General features: G+C 38.5%; 1 protein-coding gene across 5 annotated transcripts in view; it reads right to left on the bottom strand.

The window, feature by feature from the left end:
- Positions 1 to 20,489, bottom strand: part of adcy2b (adenylate cyclase 2b (brain)) — an 81,159-nt gene extending 60,670 nt beyond the window's left edge. For 3 of the 5 annotated variants that reach the window (XR_006008098.1, XM_041966923.1, XM_041966924.1), the window contains exons 1-2: positions 19,098 to 20,489; positions 7,232 to 7,429 (exon numbers count right to left, since the gene is read on the bottom strand). Coding sequence is in view for 3 of the 5 variants with exons in the window: in XM_041966923.1 (XP_041822857.1) it covers positions 7,232 to 7,429; positions 19,098 to 19,361 (462 nt within the window). In the remaining 2 variants the exon portion in view is untranslated. Of the gene's footprint in view, positions 1 to 3,237; positions 3,243 to 7,231; positions 7,430 to 19,097 lie in introns of those variants that run through there. The other 2 variants (XM_041966925.1, XM_041966926.1) reach the window with 2 other exon arrangements.
- Between the last annotated feature and the right edge of the window lie 358 nt (positions 20,490 to 20,847).

The raw sequence follows: 20,847 nt of genomic DNA, 5'->3' as shown, positions 1-20,847 counted from the left end.
AACCTTCCTGCCTGCCTGTTTATTTCCTGTATCTTTTAGGTTCAGAGAGTCGGCCTCCAAACAGGAATAAAAACATTTCTCTACAATTGTCAGACCTATATGTGTGTCGCTTATCATATATAAAATTTAAATAATAATTTAAATAACATAAGATGGGGAAAGCTCTTCAAGACATTGCTGCAGTGACTCTCAACAACCATATAGAGCTCAATCAACCACAATCACGACTTGAACATCAGATATAAACGATTCTTTGGTTGACCTAACTCCTTCTAAAAGAAGATCTGAACATAGGGAACAGAGAGAGTTGTTTTGTGTAGACTCAGACCCTCGGTTGCTATGGTAACAAACAACAGGAAAGGATGCTGACGTCTAAGTACATGCAGTGATTTGAAGGTCCTGTTTATTTTTGCCATAACCTTCAACTCCTAACCCCAAACACTCACCTGTTAAAAGATGACAACCAAGGGCATTTGGCATTTGTGACCTCCAGCCTGTTTAGGTGGAAACATGAAATTGAGAATGGTGGTCCAATTTCAGGTGCATCATGCAGCCAGACACACTCCATCCCCTCTGTTCGCCAGTCTGAATCCTAATACACCCTCAAACACTTTGAGATGGGAGCTGCAGATATCATCTTACTTTGGCTTCTTCGTATTTTTTTGTCTGTCTTTTCTGAGTGCACAACCCTTCTCTGTGCTCCAGATAAAAGCAACACACTTTCACTTGCCTTCCATCCCGAACACACACAGACACAGATATGTACGCTTGAATACACACATTAAAAAATGTGTCTCTCTCTGCTCACTTTAGCATTCATGAGCCTCAGCAGCTTGACACCATTTTTGGAAACATGTTTTCACTTTTTTTTCCTCTCTTTTTTTGTTCATGCGAAGGGGTAAGTGTGACTGCATGTTGATTCTGGGGTACCAGGTGTTACAGCTATGTTCAGTCTGCCCTCTGGCCTTCTGAGAAATCAAATGAAGCCATGACAAATGGGGTAATACAGCCAGATAGGGGCAGACACGGCTTTGCTGCACACAGTGCTTTTCATGTGAGTGCAGAAAGACGAGGAGCAGGTGAAGAGACGGCCACTTCCTCTCAATGCCTCTCTTTCTGGTCTCCTTGCACTGTTTCATTCTTTATTTTACTTTTTTTTCCTATCAGGCCCTCTCTGTTATTATCTCTGTGGGCTCCATCAGACATGCTGTTCTCCCAGTAATCACAATCAATCCAGCCCACTGTGAACAGGCTGCAGTTCCACTGTTTCCTTTCACTGGATTTTTGCTCTCCTACAAATTTGTCCTTCTTCCTACTTTGCTTCCAGTCAATATTTCTTCTCGCTGTTTACTTCTCTTGTCTGTTCATTAAAACCCAGACACACAAAAAAGAGATATTCATCCTTTAAGCGTGTATAAACAATCCAGTTTAACTAATGAGGCACGTGGTCTATGAGTTTTGGTTCTGTTATTTGTTGTTTTGGTTTTATGATTTCCTCAATCTGTCCTTTGGGTTTCAGTTTAGGCCATATTTAGGTTTTTGGGTGTTTGGCTTACTTCCTGTTTGATCTTCTGCTCCATTGTTACACATGGTTCTAAGTAACTGATTATTACACCTGCTCCTTGTTTTGTCCCTTAATATAAACTTAATGAGGAAATTTGTGTTTTGTTGATTATTTCTCCCCTTTAATAATACCAACTGGCAATATACTATGCATCATTGGAAAGCCTGATTAGTCACCTTTACAATGAGGTATAACTTGTAAGGATAGTGCTTGTGTGGAACGAGCAACACAGCTGACACACAAATGTGTCAAGATCCTCTGCAATATTCTCCTGTTGGTTGTTTTGAGTTGCTTCATGGATGCATTGTCCCACAGTAATAATGAACACATATTGGCCATTTTACACTTAAATAAATGTGTACTGTACGGGATCTCAGTAAAATGTGTAATATCCATAAACAGATTGGTACTTCCTTCTTTCCATTCTGACCACATTTGGCTGTGGGGTGGAATCCCAGTCCTCAAACAGGTCAACTAGAGTGGTTATGTTGTTCACTCTAACACATGACGCGTGCCCAAGCTGATCCCACAAGTGTTCAACTGGGTTTCAAGCTACTCCATCCACTCCCCACTCTCAAATTCTGGTGGTTCTCTGCAATGAGATCATTTCAGAAAAGTACAATCCTTACAAGTTATACCTTGTTGTAAACCACCTTTGGGAAATTATTGAGATTCTCATCATGGATGTACAGCAACTGTGTGATGCTTTCATGTCAATATGGAGCAAAATCTCTGAGGAATGTTTCCATCATCTTGTTGAATCCATGAAGAATTAAGAGAAATTAGGTCCAACCTGTTACTGTAAAAGTATTGATTCTTTTTACTTGATCAATGAATAATCAGGTAAAACAATATTCAGTTAATTTGACTGACTGAGTTTACTAACGTTTGGACATTTTTTATTGTTGTTTTTAAACAAATACAGGAAAATAAGAATGAATTCTAAAGGATTTGCAAACTTTCACCACTGTGGGCAGATAGTTGTATAAGTGGAGGAGTCATGGGAGCAGAACAGAGCGATTAATAATGCAGAATGATTTTGCTCTCACAGGTGGCTGATGATAAAAATATCTCCACCCCTGAGGAGGGAGGGACAGATTGAAGGAAAGGTAAGAGGGGAGTCAGGAAATTTGGGCACGGTGGGGTGAGGAGGGGAATGGGCGGAGGCGTCTCAGGAGAAAAGGAGGCAGGTGGAGAAGTTGTTGGGAGAAAAATGGGATTTGATGAATAGGGGGAGACAGGGCGCCAAATGAGAAAATAAAGCTGCTGAAACTGAGAGAGTGAGGAAGTCTGGCACTGAAAACTAATGTGTCTGTCTGCTGATCTGCTCACCTCCAGCTCTCATCAGGCCTCATTAACACGAAGAATTAATTACACACTTAGACACACACACACACACACAAATACACGTGCTAGACTACATATACACCCATAAAATCCTACATATGTTTATTATGGTTGACTGTTATTTGTCTCATTTTAATGTGCTTGTGTCAAAATGTTCTTTATAAGGCAGAGTTTTATGTTTTTTTTTCCCCCGTGAGGTTCAGCAATTTGACTAAAAGCCAAGGTTACTCGGCTGCTGTAGCTTCCATTTCATTTCCTTTTCAAACAGTCTCTGAGTCCTTCGGCTTTATGGAGGTGTACAGTAATAATATGCTGCTGGAGTGCACTTTTTTAGATGCTGCTGCTGTGATTTTCGTGTGTGTGCTTGTGTGTGTGTTCACTTTTGTTTTTAGCAGGTTAAGTAAGGAAATAGTTTTTATCCTTTTTCTTCATATTTATTAGTTGGTAAAATGTTTGTTTCTCTCTACGCTGTGGTCACAACTTTTCTCTTTAGTTATTTTCATGGTAATTTCAGATGTTGAAACTGAGGTATTTTATGATTTCATGGAAAATATTAGCTCATTTAAAATTTGATGGCAAGAACACATATAAAAAAAGTTGGAACAAAGGTAACAGACAGACACAAATCAAAAACTACTGGAGGATCATTTTACAACTAATAAAGTTAAACAGGGACACATTCGGAACATGACTGGGTGTAAAAGGAGTAAAATTTCAGAGGATCAGAACATCTCAGATGCAAAGATGGGCAGAGGTTCACCAGTCTGCTACAAATTTAATCTAAACTTTGTGAAACAATTTCATAAAAATTTCATTAATATAAAATTGTGAAGTCTTTGTGACAATCCCACCATCCACAGCAGGGCTGTCAAACTCAAATACATAGTGGGCCACAATAAAAAACTTGGAACAAGTTGAAGGCCGGACCGAGTCAGTGTCTAGTAAAAACTCATTAAAATCACCTTATTGCACATATTGAACCTGGACACAACCTATAAGTTATTGCCTATAAAACAATATTAATCATTAAATAAATAAATGAAAAAACAAAACAAAAAACAAACAGAAAATAAATGATGCATTTATTTCTTATAGCTCTATATGCCTTTTTTCCAGAGTAATTTCAAGTGAAAAGATTTTTCTACAAGCAAACAATGGCCAAAAATAATATCCTCATTTAAAAAAGTCAAATGCCCTGTATTGGCAAGAGATAAAATGCAAAACGATCAACTGCATTAAAGGTCAGTTTGCCTCTCAGTGATACTCATCAGTCCCAGGATGATGTGCCAAAGACTTAAAAGCCTGTTTTGTTTATTTTTTTATTTTAAAATACGGTTTTCAACCTGTTATACCACAACATGAAATTAGATGGATAATTTTCCTGCCATTATAAACTCTGGTTCATATTCAGCATTTTTTTCTCACATGCAGCATGCCTTAAAAACTTTTAAAACTCTAAGGGGTTAATAACTCTTCTACCTTTTGAAGCCATTGTTTCCTGTCCAGATGTCTGTATCTGTCGTGGTGCTTCATTTCATTTCGAAGTGTCTTCTTTATATTCTTTCATTACAGCCATACTGCCTCCACACAGGAGATGCACGTTACCTTTTACATCTACAAACATATTCTCTGTTTTCAAAGTCGTTTAGCTATTTTTGGGGGGAGAGGGGTCGTTGAAAGTTGGCACAGGTTCTTAGCTCCATCAGGCTAAGAACAAGGTATTTACTTGTAAGCACTGGCAGTGCATTCTGGGACTAGTAGTATTATGGTGGTGCGTGCACTCATATCTGCGGGCTAATAGTGATTAGATACGATCATGCGGGCCAAAGATAATTCATTCATGGGCTGGATGTGCCTGTGGGCCTTGAATTTGACACATATGATCTAAAGCGTATAATATCATCAAAAGATTCAGTGAATCAGAAGGAATCTCTGTGTGCATGAGGACTGCGCTGAAGGTTAAAACTAGATGTTTGTGATCTTCGGCCCTCAGGCAGCACTGCATTAAAAACAGTACTGATTCTCTGAAAATCATTGGATGGACTCAGGAAAACTTCCAGAAATCACTGCCTGTAATCATTTTTCATTGTTAAATCCACAAATGCAGGTTTATTCATGCAAAGAAATCACACGTGAACATGATTTAGAAACGCTTCCATCTTCTCTGGACCAAATCTCATTAAAATGGTCTGAAATTTTAAATTCTTCTTAGAAACCATGGACGCTGTGTCTTGCAGACTGAAGAGGAGAGGGACCATCCAAGTTGTTATCAGTAGGCCGTTTACTTATCTGTAAAGGCACCATCAATGTTAAAGGGTACAAAGCGGCTTTAGACCAACATATCTTGACAACACCTATTTTAGAGAAGGCCCTTCATTGTTTAGCAAAACAATGCAAAACCACGAACTGCATCCATCACAGCAGCATGGCTTCACAGGAGAAGTCTGGTTGCTGAACTGGCCTGCCTGCACTCTAAACATTTCACCTTTAGAGCATCATGAAACTAAAAATCCAGTAATGTAGGCCCAGGACCGTTGAACAGATAGAATCCTGCATCAGACCAGAATGAGACAACATTCCTTTCCTAAAACGGCAAAAACTGGTCTCCTCACTTCCCAGATGTTTACAGACAGTTAAGAGCAGAAGGTATACTAAATAACCCTTTCCAACTTTTTAGAGCTGTGTTGCTTCCATCAAATTTAAAATGAGCTCATATTTTCCGCAAAATTATAAAATGTCTCATTTTCAGCATCTGAAATGTTGTTTTTGTTCTATTGGGGTTAAATACCTGTTTCTGATATTTATAAATCATTACATTCTGTTTTTATTTACATTTTACACAGCATCCCATATTTTATTTTTTGGAATTGGGTACACTACTGTTCAAAAGTTTGGGGTCACTTTGCCATGGGATTCAATAGGGAAGTGACCCCAAACTTTTGAACGGTAGTGTATGTACATACACCTAACCAACAGATGCCTGGTAAGAGAAATATGTATAACATAACACCATGACTGGAAGTCTATTTGTTGACAAAAGATAGAAGCTACAAGGCACATGCATATATGGTGCACATTTTTAGTTTGTGACTGGTTTTAAGAATTTTGTTCACTCTTAGTTTGAAAATAAATAAATATAAAAAAAAAAATGTTAGGCTATGTTTTACAGTGGAAGTGGCCACAAAAGAAGAGATTTACATGCAATAAAGGGATAAAGGTCCAGACTTGAACCCTGGCCTGCTGCAACGAGGACCTTTGAGCTGCATTCATGGGGTAATATTGAAGACTCTATAAGTCATCATTAACACTGAATGATGTTCAGTGGTAAATTGTGACTTAATTTAGGGGAAATAGAGGAGAAAGTGGTGTATGCTTCAGGGAGAAGCTAGCATGTGTTAGCTATATCACCTGTACATGGAGATGCATGGTGTCTGCAGGCTCTCAGTCTGATTCACAATTAATTTCTAATGTACTGTTTTAGAAACATTAGATAACACTGATATAAGCTTTAAACAGTAGCCTGCTCCCATTTAGTTCCATGTGCAGATTTTTCTCTGGAATATACAGTTTTACCCTTTAAGACACCTGCACAGCAACAAAAACAAGAAAAAAGTCAGTGTTGCACCTGTTAAAATATGCTAGTAAAACAACTTTTTGCAAGCAGTGACCAAATTAATGTCACAATGACCCCACAATGATTTTTTTTAAACATCATCAGTCTGAATAAGTCAGATCTAATAACAAACATATTACTTTAAACATTGCAGTCACATTACGAGGCAGACATATATAGCAACGGTGGGTTATTTTGGCTCATGATCAGATGTTCAGAGGAATCTGACAGATCACATGTCTGTGGTTTGTGGGAGGAAACAGAAGCACCTGAAAAAAAAAGAAAAGAAAAAAACACTAGCGCACAGAGAGAACATGCAAACTCCACAAAAAAAGAAGAAAACAGCTGACCTACATGAAATCTGATTTTCTGCAAATGGAATCAAGAGCACATTTGGAGGCGACAGGATATCTGCAGATACAATCCAGGTGTTCTGCCAGCTCAAATGAGATTTCAAAGTGTCTTTTGTGTCACTTGCAATGCCACACAAAGTGATGTGAAATACAAGGCGACAGCAGAGCTGAATGGAATCAATGCGGCTAATAGGATAAGAGACAGCATTTTATAGACAGACACTGAAATAAATTGTCTGCTGGCATTTTGGAAGGAGACACGGGAAACTGCTGCTACAGTCTGATCACATAGTGTCCCAAAAATCTGTGTTCATGAAAAAAATTAACAAATTAACTCAAATGTGTCTACTGTACCTGGTCCCACGGGCTGAGTCTTCCCCCAGAAAACATGAACAGGTAACCCATGGTGACCAGACAGGCCCATATTAGGAGAGAGAAGAGGCGCAGCATCCGCTTGAAGACAGATTCAATACAGACGAGGATGAAGATGGACAGGAAGAGGAAGAGGGCAGTGGACACTGCAATCAGAAACGTCAAGTGGTCTTCTGTATTCTGGAGACAGAGACAAATAATGGATTTAGACGGTTTGTGTTAGATAGAAGTGAAGACATTAATACTTTGATTTAACTCTAGTCAAAACAGCACTCACACAGGTTTGTATTTGTATACTAAGAAGGAATATATATTTTAAATACATATTTCTTCTAAATCTTAAACCTCGAAAATCCTTAATCTATATTCCATTGAGCACATTTAATCTTAAAGGACGACACAGCACACACGCAAACAGATGAACAGACGGCGTACAGATTGGCAGGCAGACAGTCTGAGCCCAGAGAATGTGCTACAGCATCACTTCCACACTCACACTGTCAGAGTCAGCGTTTAAAAGCTATCAGCACACACACACTCTTTACCTCAGACCAGATATCTCTCACCCATCACAGCACAGACATTACTTTTCAAGCTCTGTGTCGCAAGTGTAATTCAAAAATTTGTCAGCCACTGAAGCTGTCCATCCTAACAGGTCATTCATCTTGTGCAGGTTTTCATTCACACTAAACATTGTGTCTATTGTAAATTAGCTCCTTTAGCCATTAAATTTTTTTTTTAGTTGGGTCAGGAAAATGACTTCATCTTAGACAAAATGAGTCATTAAAACTTTTGCAGCTTCAAAACATTTCCATCGTTCATGTTCTCTCGACTGTTTTGGAAAAAATCAACAATCTCTCAAATGCACTTTATCAAAATTGTGAACCAAAGATTCATAACAGTGGTGTGTTTTCTTCTTTTTTGTTATTGTTATTTACATCCATCAAGAACATAGAATTGTTTATGTTATAGCTCTTACTGTTTGTTTTTGTCACATTGCAAGAAATGGCATGCTCTCTGCTAAGATTATAAAATAAATCTAACCTGTAATGGACAACTCACCCTCCCAGAAACCATCTCATGGTGTCACTTCGCGAACTTCGCTGTTTAAGCTAACATCCATTATCATTAGTACCACAAATGCAAAATTTTCTACTACTTAACAAAGCCCGACCAATTAAGTTTTGCTATTTATATTATAATATTAGCTAAATTTAACATACTAAATAAATCTCCAAATGAAAAAAGGGGAGGGTTGGATTTTATAGGGATCAGATTTTGGCACAATATCAGCTTGTTAATAAGCAGATCTTGCATTCAGCAGTGAGAGCCAATTACTCCATTCTCTTTCTCCTGTTTTCTTTCTCCGCCTTTTCCTTTCACTCAACCCAAACACCCACATAAACCATTTTCAAGTTATTCTTGTCAAGTCATGATCACACTAATACATCCAGAAGCTTAATTTAAAAAGCCACTGTGTGATTACTTGTCCTTCTACAGTAAGAAAATCAAAACAGTTGGGAAAAAACACTGTGTTTGATTTTGTCTATATGCAGGTCTTTGAGGCTGCTAACACATCGACAAGGTGTCAAAGACTCAGCTTCGAATTCATGGATGATTTGACAGTTTATGAACTTGAGCTGTTTGTTGATGATTACAGGAGCTGCTCTTATCCTGCAAATACAAGATAAGACTATTTTACTGTGTATTTATGTAGCAGCACAATGTAGAAAGGGTATTATGAGTCAGAGTCTGGCGAAGGGATCCCCAGGGGATATGGCTGCTGACGTCACAGCAGCTATACAGTCAGCTCAAAGCATAGACTGGATCCCAGTGAGAATGTAAGTAAAACTGCAAACAAATACCTGAGGAACACCTCTGTGACAAGGACATTCCTGTAGCATCAAAGCACATTTTGCAAAATGATCACACACACACATGCACACACAGGTTAGAAAGGGATGGAGCTGCTTTATCATTCGCCAGAGCAGCTTTTCACTTTTTTGCGGAAGTAAAAGGAAAAAAAGAAGCATTTGCACTTTGCACAATTCTGAATGTGGCTCATCTAATCCGCTTAAAACCCCTTTGTAAACTGTTTAAAGCCATTTCCCTTGACATGTCATACAGGGAGGGATTTGTCTCTGTCTGCTATATTGTACAGCACTGTAACCAAGAACAATCATTTCCTTTTTTTAAACCAGCCTGGTTCAGCTAGCTATTATGGTGAGGGGAAAAGGGGAGAACAGGGAGATATAACAGCACAAAGAATCCCAGAGGTGCGAAATACCAAGTATTCAGCAGCAAAAGGCCAAAAACACACCAAATCCATTAAGTCAGAAAATGAGGGGACGGGACTGCAGAAACAGGCTGGTGTCATGAAACCAAGGCAACACATGCGCTTTCCATGTTTGGTGCCTGCTGAATATTTATCTTGCTTTACGAGACAGAGTTGGTGGCCTATCGCTTTAATCTGCTCTCAGCATGGTTATGGAATTCATCTATAATCAATTACGCTTTCATCTGGGCCTCCATTAGATGTATTCAGCTAAAAAGAGCTTGAAGAGCAGCCAGCAGTAAACCAAAATATAATGAATGCATGTAAATGAATCAATTTTTACATAATTTGGTGAAAAGGGAAAATGTCAGAACCAGTTACAGTAAAATATTTTTTTCTTTTTTTAGATAGTTAGTCAGCTCTAAAAGAAATGGATTTTCCAAATTCATAATTCATTGTTCAGCCAAATATTTGTGCTATGAATGAATTTTTGAAGGGCTGAGGATACACTTCCTTTTTATTACGCATACTAGCATATTTTGTGTTTGTTTGAACGGTTGTTTGTGCGCTTTCTGCCAGGTTAAATCCCTATACAGACACCTGCAATGTTTGTTAAACATATAATAAACATTAGCTGTAGGTGCTTATTGAGGTGTCTTCCTCTGACAGAAATCCTAATTAAAGACATGTAGACCAAATACGTGTTTGTCTTTATAATCAAAACTATGATATTCAGCATTCCTGAACAGCCTTTTAAAATCTTTGAACTTGCTCAATCTTCAGGATTCATTTATAACTCACTTCAATTCAATTTAACTTAATTTGCGTAACACCAGTTCACAACAAAGTAATCTCAAGGCACTTTTACAGACAGTTTAATTCAACTGAAATAATTGTAGTCCAATTAAAATCCAAATAAAACAAATCCATTTCATAATCCTGATTAGTTCAGCTTAACTGTATTCATATCAGCCAATTCATGAAAAGAAAGTATAGCTAAGAAAACCAGTGAACTTACTGAATCTTATGTTTGATTCAGTCCCTCATCTTGAACATGCACAGGAAGCCAGTTGATAAAATTCTCTTTCAATAGGAGGGGAATCCTCCAGCAGGAACAGATTCAGAAAGGGCGACCATGAACCTCTGCTGGTTGGGTGTAAACTCTAACTTATCAATTCTACAAGTGGCTTTATCCATCCATCTGTATGACCATCCATCCGTCCGCTCATCCATCCGTCCGTCCATCCATCCATCCATCCATCCATCCATCCATCCATCCATCCATCCATCCATCCATCCATCCATCCATCCATCCATCCATCCAGCCAGCCAGCCAGCAACCTATTCTGGCCTTTAATGGGTTACAGTCAGATGTTCCAAGCTGAGATATTGCATTTCCAATAGGTCCAGGGTTTGTTCCGAAGCCTCATACCTTGGGAGGCATCCTTTTAGTGCAGAGGAGCAGCAACCCCCCTTGTAAAATAGAGTTCCTCATTGTATCCCTAGATCTCTGGGGGTTAGCCCAGACACCCTTAAGAGGAAGTTCATTTAAGCCCCATTCCCACCCCCACCCTCACCCTCACCCTCATCCCTTGTGGCAAGCTTTCAAGATACCTAAACTCCATTACTTGATGCAAAAATAATCTAATATAATCCACAGTAGGTGATCCACCCTTACCCTCAGTCTTGGAAGTGCCAATACTCAACAACGCTTCCTAACAAGGCCGGTATAGAGATGTGAAGTTCGGCTGAAGTTCCTACTTAAAGAAGCAAATAGAGCCACATCATCTGCAAAAACTAAAAGTGCAATCCTAAACTGACTTCCCATCACATTAGGTCAACACGCTGCTACCTGCAGGTGGTGTGTCCACAGAAATAGCTCTAGCTTGATGAATCATCACCCCATAACTCGAAGTTTTGGCTTTTTTTTTTTCTCATGAATGTATCTCATTGATGGCACATATAACATAACCAAAATACTGCAACAATTATAGCAAATAACTATATAATATGATACATTTTAAAGTAGATTACTTGGGTATTTTGATTATCTAACTCTTGGAATTATTTTAACTTGAAGGTTTTGTTATTTCAGCTGCATGATGCATGATGTATTAAATCATTTTATGAGAGAGCTTCGTGAGTAATGTTTCAAGAGGGAATGTTCATTTCACCATCAGACAAGTACTGGATGGATCACAGGGGTTTGAGTTGCACATTTAAAGATTCCTAATAACAACATGGTAAAACACTGTAAATGGGCAAATGATGGAATCAGTGCTTACTGAACTCAAACTAGGCAAATTCAAAATCTGGTGAAGCATAATGCTAGCCTAAAGGTTCAAGGACCTAACAGAGTTTAAAAAAAAAAGTGAGTTAAGTGGTCAGGACTGTAGAGAAACAAAGGAGCGATCTCCTCGAAGCTTGACTTATTTTTTGAGGAAATGTTAACTTCTGCTGCATCATTTCTTGATAATACAGCTTGTTCATTAACACGTCCTGTAAATCATGCTAAATCATGGAGATGTGCATTGTAAAATCATACTATTTGGCTTTACTTAGAAAATATATGCAAACTCATTGCCTCAAAATATTTGTTAGATTTGTTGTTAATTTGAGGGATTTAGTGCAATAAATTAAAATGTTGGTTTTTACGTTTTACACACATGAAGATTTAAGGTCCACCTTACTTAAAGTGATTGATGGTCACAAAATTGTTCTTACTTTGTAGCAGGACCTTGGTGTGACCAGGGTTTCTGCTAGAACTAACATCAGACGTCTTTGTGTCGGTGCAGCAGCTGAAAGCTAGATTATTGCTGACATGAGGTCAGTAAAGAGACCATGAGTTCTGTTTGAACTGAGAACTGATTTCCTCACACCAGGAACTTTGGAGGTAGAAATAATCAAGGGTGACATGGGATGATGTTTGTTTTTCTTTTTAAACATTTTTTATTCCTAATTAATAAAAAACAAGAAGATAAAAGAAAACTAAACAAGAGAAAATTTGAGACATTTTAACAGTTTACTTTAGATATTTTACATCTTGCTGAAATCAATCTAAAGTTTTTTGTTGTTGTTGTCGATTAAAGTACTGATAAACCAAAGAAGTAACACAAACCAACGAAGTACTTTCAAAAGTATTGTGTAATTTTAACTATTACTAATCTGCCAAAGTAAAAGTAGAAGTACATATTCATACAGTGAATTATCTCTAATTTGTTGTAAATTGAGATGAACTGCATTGTGGGAAATCCTACTCCCCCACCATTCCTTATGTATTTATCTTAACTAGACTAATTCAACATAAGTACGTTAATTTTTTCAACTTTTTGCCCTCCAAAGTTCATATAACTTATTTTAGATTATTGGTAATAACAATTAGATTAAAATCAAGTTATATCCATGAGAGATATTCTATCAAAACCACGTTACATTTTACAGTGTGAGATGTAATTATACAAACTTAAAACTGTAAAGAACCTAAAAAAAAAAGAAAAAAAAATTATAATACCTTCATTTTTTTTTCAAAGGAAAATTTGGTTTGTGATGCTAAATAGAAAAAAGAAAAAAAAACACCAGCGACATGCACACAGTCTGTAACTTAGGAAAATATTGAAGCCATTTTAACATCATCTATGGGTTTGTTGGCTGACATTCAGCAGTTTGATTATCATCATCTTGGTATTTAGATCATAGTGAGAACAGATAAAACAGTTCAAACCACCCCGAAACTTACACAACCTTATTATTATATAGTTACTTTTTCTTTGAATGTCATAATTAATCAGAATTCGCAAAATGGAATTAATCCCAATATTGGTTGAGATGCAAAATTCAGTCTTCCCAGGATTTCACACCTTTTACTTGTTTGTTTGTTGGGGCTAAAAGTGCCTGATTTTGCAGCAGCTTTTGTAAAAAGTTGCAACAATAATTGCAAAAGTTGTAGAGAATATTTGTCAACTGACAGCTGTCATTTGTCTTCCACCGAATGCAGATCTCTGGGAAAGTGTCATGGTGCTGATTTTACATGACAGATGCCTCATGCTTCTCTTCTTCTTCTCTGGGATGAGCAGGCTAGATGCGTCTATCTAACATTTGATATTATTCCAGTCGCATGTCCTTTTGCACATGTCTGCATGTTTAAAACAGAAATAAGAATGTAAAGCTGACAGTTTGTGTATATTGGGAAAAAGGGAAGAGCTCTGTTATTTGTTAAAACTGCACTAAAGTTGCAGTACTTGGACAACGCTGTGGATTGGCTGAATTTGAACTAACATTTGCAATCACAACATCGCAACTTTCTGGAGGGACTGAAAATTAGTGACTCATTATGCAAACTGTACCAAACTTAACAAAAAGTTTATGAAGAAAAATATTTGATGGCATAGTGAAGTGAGAATTATCATCTTCTCATACAGCTGCATTAAAACTAGGGCTGTCAAATGATTACAATTTTAGTCAGATTAATCACAGCTTTCAAATGAATTGATCATGATTAATCACTGTTTTCAAATTGATCATGATTAATCACAGTTTATAAATTATTCATCACCATGCCTGAAATATGTACATTTTTATTGTTTTGTATCAACAGAATGAGCCATTACTTTCAAATATTTACTGTTGACTGACCTTCCCTTGTGTAAACATCAGATGTCCAATGGTCAGGTAATGTAGCATGTAATGTACTTCCATATGTTGTTCTAAATCTTCTCTACTATGTTTTAGATCATAATGCAGAGTTCATACATCATCATTTCACCAACCGTATCCGTGGTAATAATATCTGCCATAAAACCACCAGATGTTCTGACTGAAATTAAACAGCCAACATTGATAAAGAAATTCTGATAAAACTGATGATCTGGATAAAAACAGGATTTTCTTTTTATTATTGAAGTGGGTTTGCGCAGAAGTGATAAAAGTCCTACAGCAGCATCACCCAAAGTAAACACCTGCTGATAAAATACATCATTGGCTGTTTGTTTTACTAGTTTTTCTTCACTTTTTTACATTAGATGATCATTTTAGTTGTAAAATCAGTTAAATATTTATTAAAATCTAGACCTAAAAAAAGATCTTATTTGTGCCCCCATTTTCCGGGTGCGTGCCCCTGCCTGGCCCCCATCAGAACTTTTCTAAACCCGCCCCTGCATAGCTGAAGTATAAACCCTGTCTACCACCAGCCAGCTATGTTAGAGAAGGTCCTGCCAACAACAACACTTTGATATAAGTATTAGACGTGTGAACCATGAACCGCAAGTTTCCTCCTTCTCAGCTGAGCGATGAACAAACACAACAAGAGAGAAAAGCCGATCAGCTACAGCCGTCATGATTCACAGACATAAGCAACAATGCTCATGGCAAGAGGGGAGGGAAGAAGCAGCTGCTGCACACTAGAATGACCATAGATTCACTAGTGCCGAGACGTGAGTGCAAAACGCAAAATAAGAAGGGGTGGGGGGATGGGGAATAAGTGTGGGTGTGACTCATCTTTTCCATCTTGCATCCATACATCTGTATGGGGCTTGTCATGCCACGCATGCATTAATTGTGTTAAAAATTTTAACGCATTTAATTAAATTAATTAGTTACCGCCATTAACACGTTATTCTTGACAACCCTAATTAAAATAGACATCTTTCTGCACCTCCCTCCTATCTGTAAACTCAGGCTTACAGAATTTGTTGGTTCATAGTTGGTGTGAATTAATACTTCCACCTTTCTCATAGTCATCAAAACTTCCATTCAGTTGCCAGCCATGACTCTAGCACATGTGGCTAGTTTATTCTTTTTCCCTCTTCATTTTCTCGGGGTACTAGCAGGAAGGACACAGCAATCAACCTCTGTGTTGGTGGGCATAGCTGATTGTGTTTGGATCAAGGCTAAAACCTGGGTTATTACTTGGTTATTATGATAGTTGGGAAACTTGAAAAGCTTACTTTGGGTGCATAAAGGAACTGCATTAACTTGTTAGAAGGGGCTACAACATGCAGTCTGTTTTTTAAAAAAAAAAACAAACAAAGATGTTTGTATTTGTAGACAGTGGAAGACGTTTCTTGCTCTGTGGTGATGACCACACACACTCAGTGATATATTCCATGCAGCTGATTCACCCTCCTTTCCCTCAGTTACAGCTGGCGATCCATCACCACAGAAACAGATTTCTCTCACCGCACTGCATCTATCAAACTGTCAATGAGCCGAAGCAAAATCTTTACATAAAAAAATCAACAGACTGTTAAATTGGAAAGACTAAAATGTGTTGTAGAGGATCATAAAATGTCAGACACAAGAACTGAAATGAACAGCTTTGTCAAAAACACAAACAAACAAACAAAAGAAACTAAAATACTAAAAGCTACTCTGCCCAGCTCATAGATTCCCTGTGTACCAATATCAGATGTAATACTGACCTCAATTAAGCTGTCTTTATTGAGTTCTTAAATGTCATTATGTGTGTGGATTGTCATGTATTTGCCAGGAGTGTGTGCAAACACTCATTTAGAAATGAGAAAAATGCAAGCACACATGCATTCTGGCTCACAATACAGTCAACACAACATTAAGGAAGAAAGAAAGAGCAAGAGCATTGATTCCCTTCAAAAATGCCAGATAAGTTTCAGAGGAAAATGAAAGACTTCCTGAAACAAACCCACCCAAACAGCACACACACACACATACACAAACATACCAATGCACACAAGCACGTCCACCCTTCGCTGCACAGAAAGGGTGGTGGAGTCTAGCTTTTTAAAAAATGCCACATTCACCCACTCCAGCCCTGATCTGTGGAGAAAGATAAAAGTGCACAGTAATTTTGGGAGCATTAGAGCTTCTTTGGTTGGGTTTCTGCCGGCTGGCTGATAAAGCCAGAATACTTACAACAACATCCTCCCCTCCCTCTGACGCCCCGTCCACAGCTTTAAACACACCCCCTATTTATTCTTGCCATTCTTCTTCATCTGGGAGTAATAAATAGACACTGAATAACCACATAATCACTGCACACAGGCGTGTCTGTTATTTAATGACCAAAAAAAGAGGGAAAATGAGTCTATATCCATTGTAAATGATAAGAAACTATTATTGTGATTTAGCTGGCAAAGCATGAGAGCCCTAGAGGAAAGAGAGAACTTAAACTAAGGAGTGGGAACCTAAATATATGGTTTAGGTGAACAGACTCATTGTTTAGTTAAAATGGATGTAACAGATTTAGATTTCAGCCTCCAGGAGCTACAGTGAAAGCCCATGACACGCTCACTGAACGAATTTGTAGACAGTCCTAAATATATAGCAGCAAACAATCACTTTGAAGCAACAAAAACAACAGTAATGAGTGAGCCTCCTTTTGTGCGGCTATTTCATAAAATACAAAAGCAACACTTGAGAAACAAAAGCTTGTGTTTGCGGTTGAGAGTTTGTCGCCAAACAACACTTTTCATTTGACAAAAGCACCAACTCCCACACAGCTGCGAACTAAACTCTCATCCCGCTCTTGATCCACTCGGCAAACCATGCACTGCAATCCAAAGTGCTTCACTGCCACTTAAGCTGTCACACATAGTCATGCACATATACCCCCCTTCCCCTCCACCACCACCACCAGCGCTGCACCATTCACATTCAGTAGCTGCATGTAGTAAAGTAAGTTTTTGTTGGCATTGTAATGAAACATGTAAAGTCCCACCAATAAAAATCCAGTTTTATTTATTCTGATAAACTCTGGGAGTGTAGTTTTTCTTTGACTATTTGTTAGGATTATTTTTTAATGTAAATTAAAATGTAAATTAAGCTGAAATGAAATGGAAGTTTTTGAAATAGTATAAAGACTATATATCAAATCCTGTAAATGAATATTTTTCCTTTTAATTGAGAACATGATTGAAAAACATTCAAAGTGGTATAACTCTTTAAAATGCATAAGAGAACATTTCACAACTAATAAGGTTTTTTGGAAAGTATTTAGCTATTTATATATGCTGAGGGAAAATGGACTGTGCTTTTTAAGACATTTTTTTTATTTAAAAAGAGATAAATCAAAGTTTGAAATGTTTTAAACTATTTAAACCTTCATTAAAGTGCTTTTGAATCTTTGAATACTTGCTTTGTTATTCTTTGTTATTGTTTATGATAAAACTTTTATTACAACCTTTAACATGTAAATGTCTTTGTGCAAAGAAAGCCGTTATGTTTTACAAGACTATTTAGCCAGTTAAACCTTTGCAAACTTAATATCTGTTCAGTGCCCAATTTATCATTATTATGTTGTCTGAAACAAAAGTAAATTAAAATCATCTCATCATGTAAATGCAATGTCAGTGTCACACAACCTGATAAATACTGCCCACTGACATCGGCTGATGTTATCCCATGTGAAGATATCTACCAATGATAAGCTCATATCTTTGTGCATCCCTACAGTGAGATTAACTGGCAACAGAGCGGTATCATGGTGGGTTTACTGATCTGTGAACAGCCGTATGGGCAAATAGTTCAACACTTTACAAAAAATAAATTATTTCAAAACCTCTTTAGATTTCTCCACCCAGAGTATAAAGTATCACTAAAAGACAGTATCTCCAAATTCTTTGTATACTAGAAGAAATGCATACATAGTGGCTGTGATCATCAGACCCACAGGATTAAATAAAGACATTATTCTGAAGGGAAAACGCTGCACAGGCTAAAAAAACACTTTCTAAAAACTATCGTCAGTCACATGACCGCCTCACTGCATCCAGAAATCCAAGTTTTCATCAGGAAACAGGAAAAAATAAAAAAATAAAAATAAAGATACCAAACTGAGGTCTTCAAAAATAAACCAAGACAATGCAGAAAAATGCTTTAATTAGAAAATTCTTTCTGGAAAATATGGACAGTATGTTCTTCAGATTAATGAGGAGATGAGCGTGTTATCATTTCAGAAGCCAGCACATGTGGTTTGATGGAAGAACACTATCAATGCTGGATAAAATAGATTTGGGAGCAAATCTGTGGCTATCCAGATGTTGTGTCTTTCACAGAAGACCTTGCTTATTTTTAGCAAAGCCATGTTAAACTATATTCTGTACGTATTTCAACAGCTGAGCTCTGAAGGACTGGGTCTGAGGTGGTCTTTATGTTGTCCAGACATGGCACCCATCAGGCTTCACACTAAAATTTTTCTTTCTTTTTTTTTTAAGTTTATTGTTTTGATGATTTGCTAATATAATAATTGTTTTATGTTTAGTGCCTCTTACTTTTCTAGAAAAGCAGGATTATAAGAAAATTCTCTGACAAGCCTTCATGTTAAATATAAATAAAGAGTAAAATCATCCCTGTAAAATATCACAGTGATGCTGATCTTTTTACGTAAATCTTTATATGAAATCTAATAAGTGTGCATCCAAAAGACACCATGTTGTTCTATTTATTCCGTCATCTGTCAGGACAGCAGTGATATGCAGCTCTTATAATTCGGCTTTCTGAGTGGATTAACTACCCACTCCTCTGAAACCTTGCCTCCTTGTCTGAACACTTACATTTGCACACACACATGCTTCACACACGCACACATACACACACACTCACCAGTCCTGAAGCAAAGAAAACAGCCAGCAGCGCAAGGCAGGTTCCCATGACGATCAGCAGCAGGAACACGATCAGCGGATGCTGCTGGCTCATTCTGTAGTACGACTCGTACAACCAGTCCTGAGGCTTCTCGCTCTCCACGTACACCTCCCCCTGGAATCCGGGGCACCCGTCTCCCAGGCTCTCAGGCCCCTCGACTCCCTCGCCTCCATCGTTCTTCTCCAGCAAGTAGCGTCCGCGGGTCCACAGAGCCTCCTGCCACATGGGTAGACGCCTCTGGATGGATGGTGCTGCTTTTGTTTTCCTCTTCCTGAGAGAAAACACGTGCTCAGACAAGCTGGGGTAAAGGGTAGCTTTCTCACACCTCCTCCTCTCCCTCCTCACCCCCGAGTCTCCACTGCCCCTCTCTTCCTCTTCTTTTCTTTAAAAAAGTTTGCTCAGCTGTGATTGATAGATGGACGGGTGAGAGAACGAGCGCCAACTTCCCAGCTCACACAGCTCCTCATGCATCCTCTGCCGCTCTTTCTGCAGGAGGTGACAAACTGAGTCAGGACAGTGTGAAAACCGATCTTCCTCCTCCTATCAGAAAGAGCTGTTTGGACTCCAAGGAGGGAAAATGAGACTTCTGTTCTTTCCCCCTCTTGCTTCTCCCCTATGATCAGTCCGTGTGATGGACAGCTGCGCTTACAGCTCTGCAATGAAGCTGCGACGAGGCATGTTAGTGCAGATGAGGACTGAGAGAGGGAGAGAGTGTGTTTAACTGGGAGGGAAGAGAAGAGAGTGAGAGAAGAGAGGCTGTACCAATGTGTGGTGGTGAGAGAGCTTGTGGGTAAATAAGAGTGTGTGTTCGCTGTACCTCTCAGAGCAAGTAAATGTGAGAATAGTGATGTGTGAGATTAGTAAATATAGAGATAATTGGTCTATGACTCAAGACTGAGAGACTATGTGTTCATCTTCTGTACAGAAAAAAGGAAGTGGCTTGAGAGATTAACATGAGATAGAAAAACCATGAAGTTGGCAGAAGAGGAGACAGCAGGAAGAAGACGTGTGTGTCATCATGAGTGTGTGTGTTTGTGAAAAGCAGAAAGAAAGTGAGTGAGAAGGGCTGTGACAGCTGTGCTAAACCAAGAGGAGCAGCAGAGTGTGGAGGGAACAAGAACGAAATGCCACCCCAGCAGCCAGCGACGAGATAAAAAGACAGGCAAGAAACACACACACACACACACACACTCAGACATTCACAAGGGGAAAGAGCGGGGAGGAAGAGGAAGAAGAAACAAAGTCAGGAAGGAAAAAACCTCAGGAGACAGAGAGAGTGTGGGAGGAAGAGAGACCCAAGCTTCAAACAAGGGGGGAGGGTTGGGAATGATGGTAATGAGTGAAAGTTTGAGTGCATCTGTGTGTGTGTGTGTGTGTGTGTGTGTGTGTGTGTGTGTGTGTGTGTGTGTGTGTGTGTGTGTGTGTGTGTGTGTGTGTGTGTCGGTGGTGGGAGTAAAAGTAAGATCTGACGAACCAAAATCCTAATATTCTTCGCCTCCCAGCTTTCATTTCCTTTTCTGTTACGCCTCTCTCCCCTTTTTGCCATGCTACATGCGATGCCCTGCGAGGTGTACAAATCCCACTTCACTCTGTTGAATGCACAGTTCCCTTTTTTTGCACTGACCTCACAGAGTTTGTAAGTAAATTCCAAGCACGCTGCAGGTAATAATAAATACAACCACTGGCTTATTTTTGTATTTTTAGGTTTGAC

This window comes from Melanotaenia boesemani, chromosome 17, assembly GCF_017639745.1.
Source record: "Melanotaenia boesemani isolate fMelBoe1 chromosome 17, fMelBoe1.pri, whole genome shotgun sequence".
NCBI lineage: Eukaryota > Metazoa > Chordata > Actinopteri > Atheriniformes > Melanotaeniidae > Melanotaenia > Melanotaenia boesemani.
Note: the sequence above shows the minus strand (reverse complement) of the source record. Positions and strands in the feature narration are given on the sequence as shown.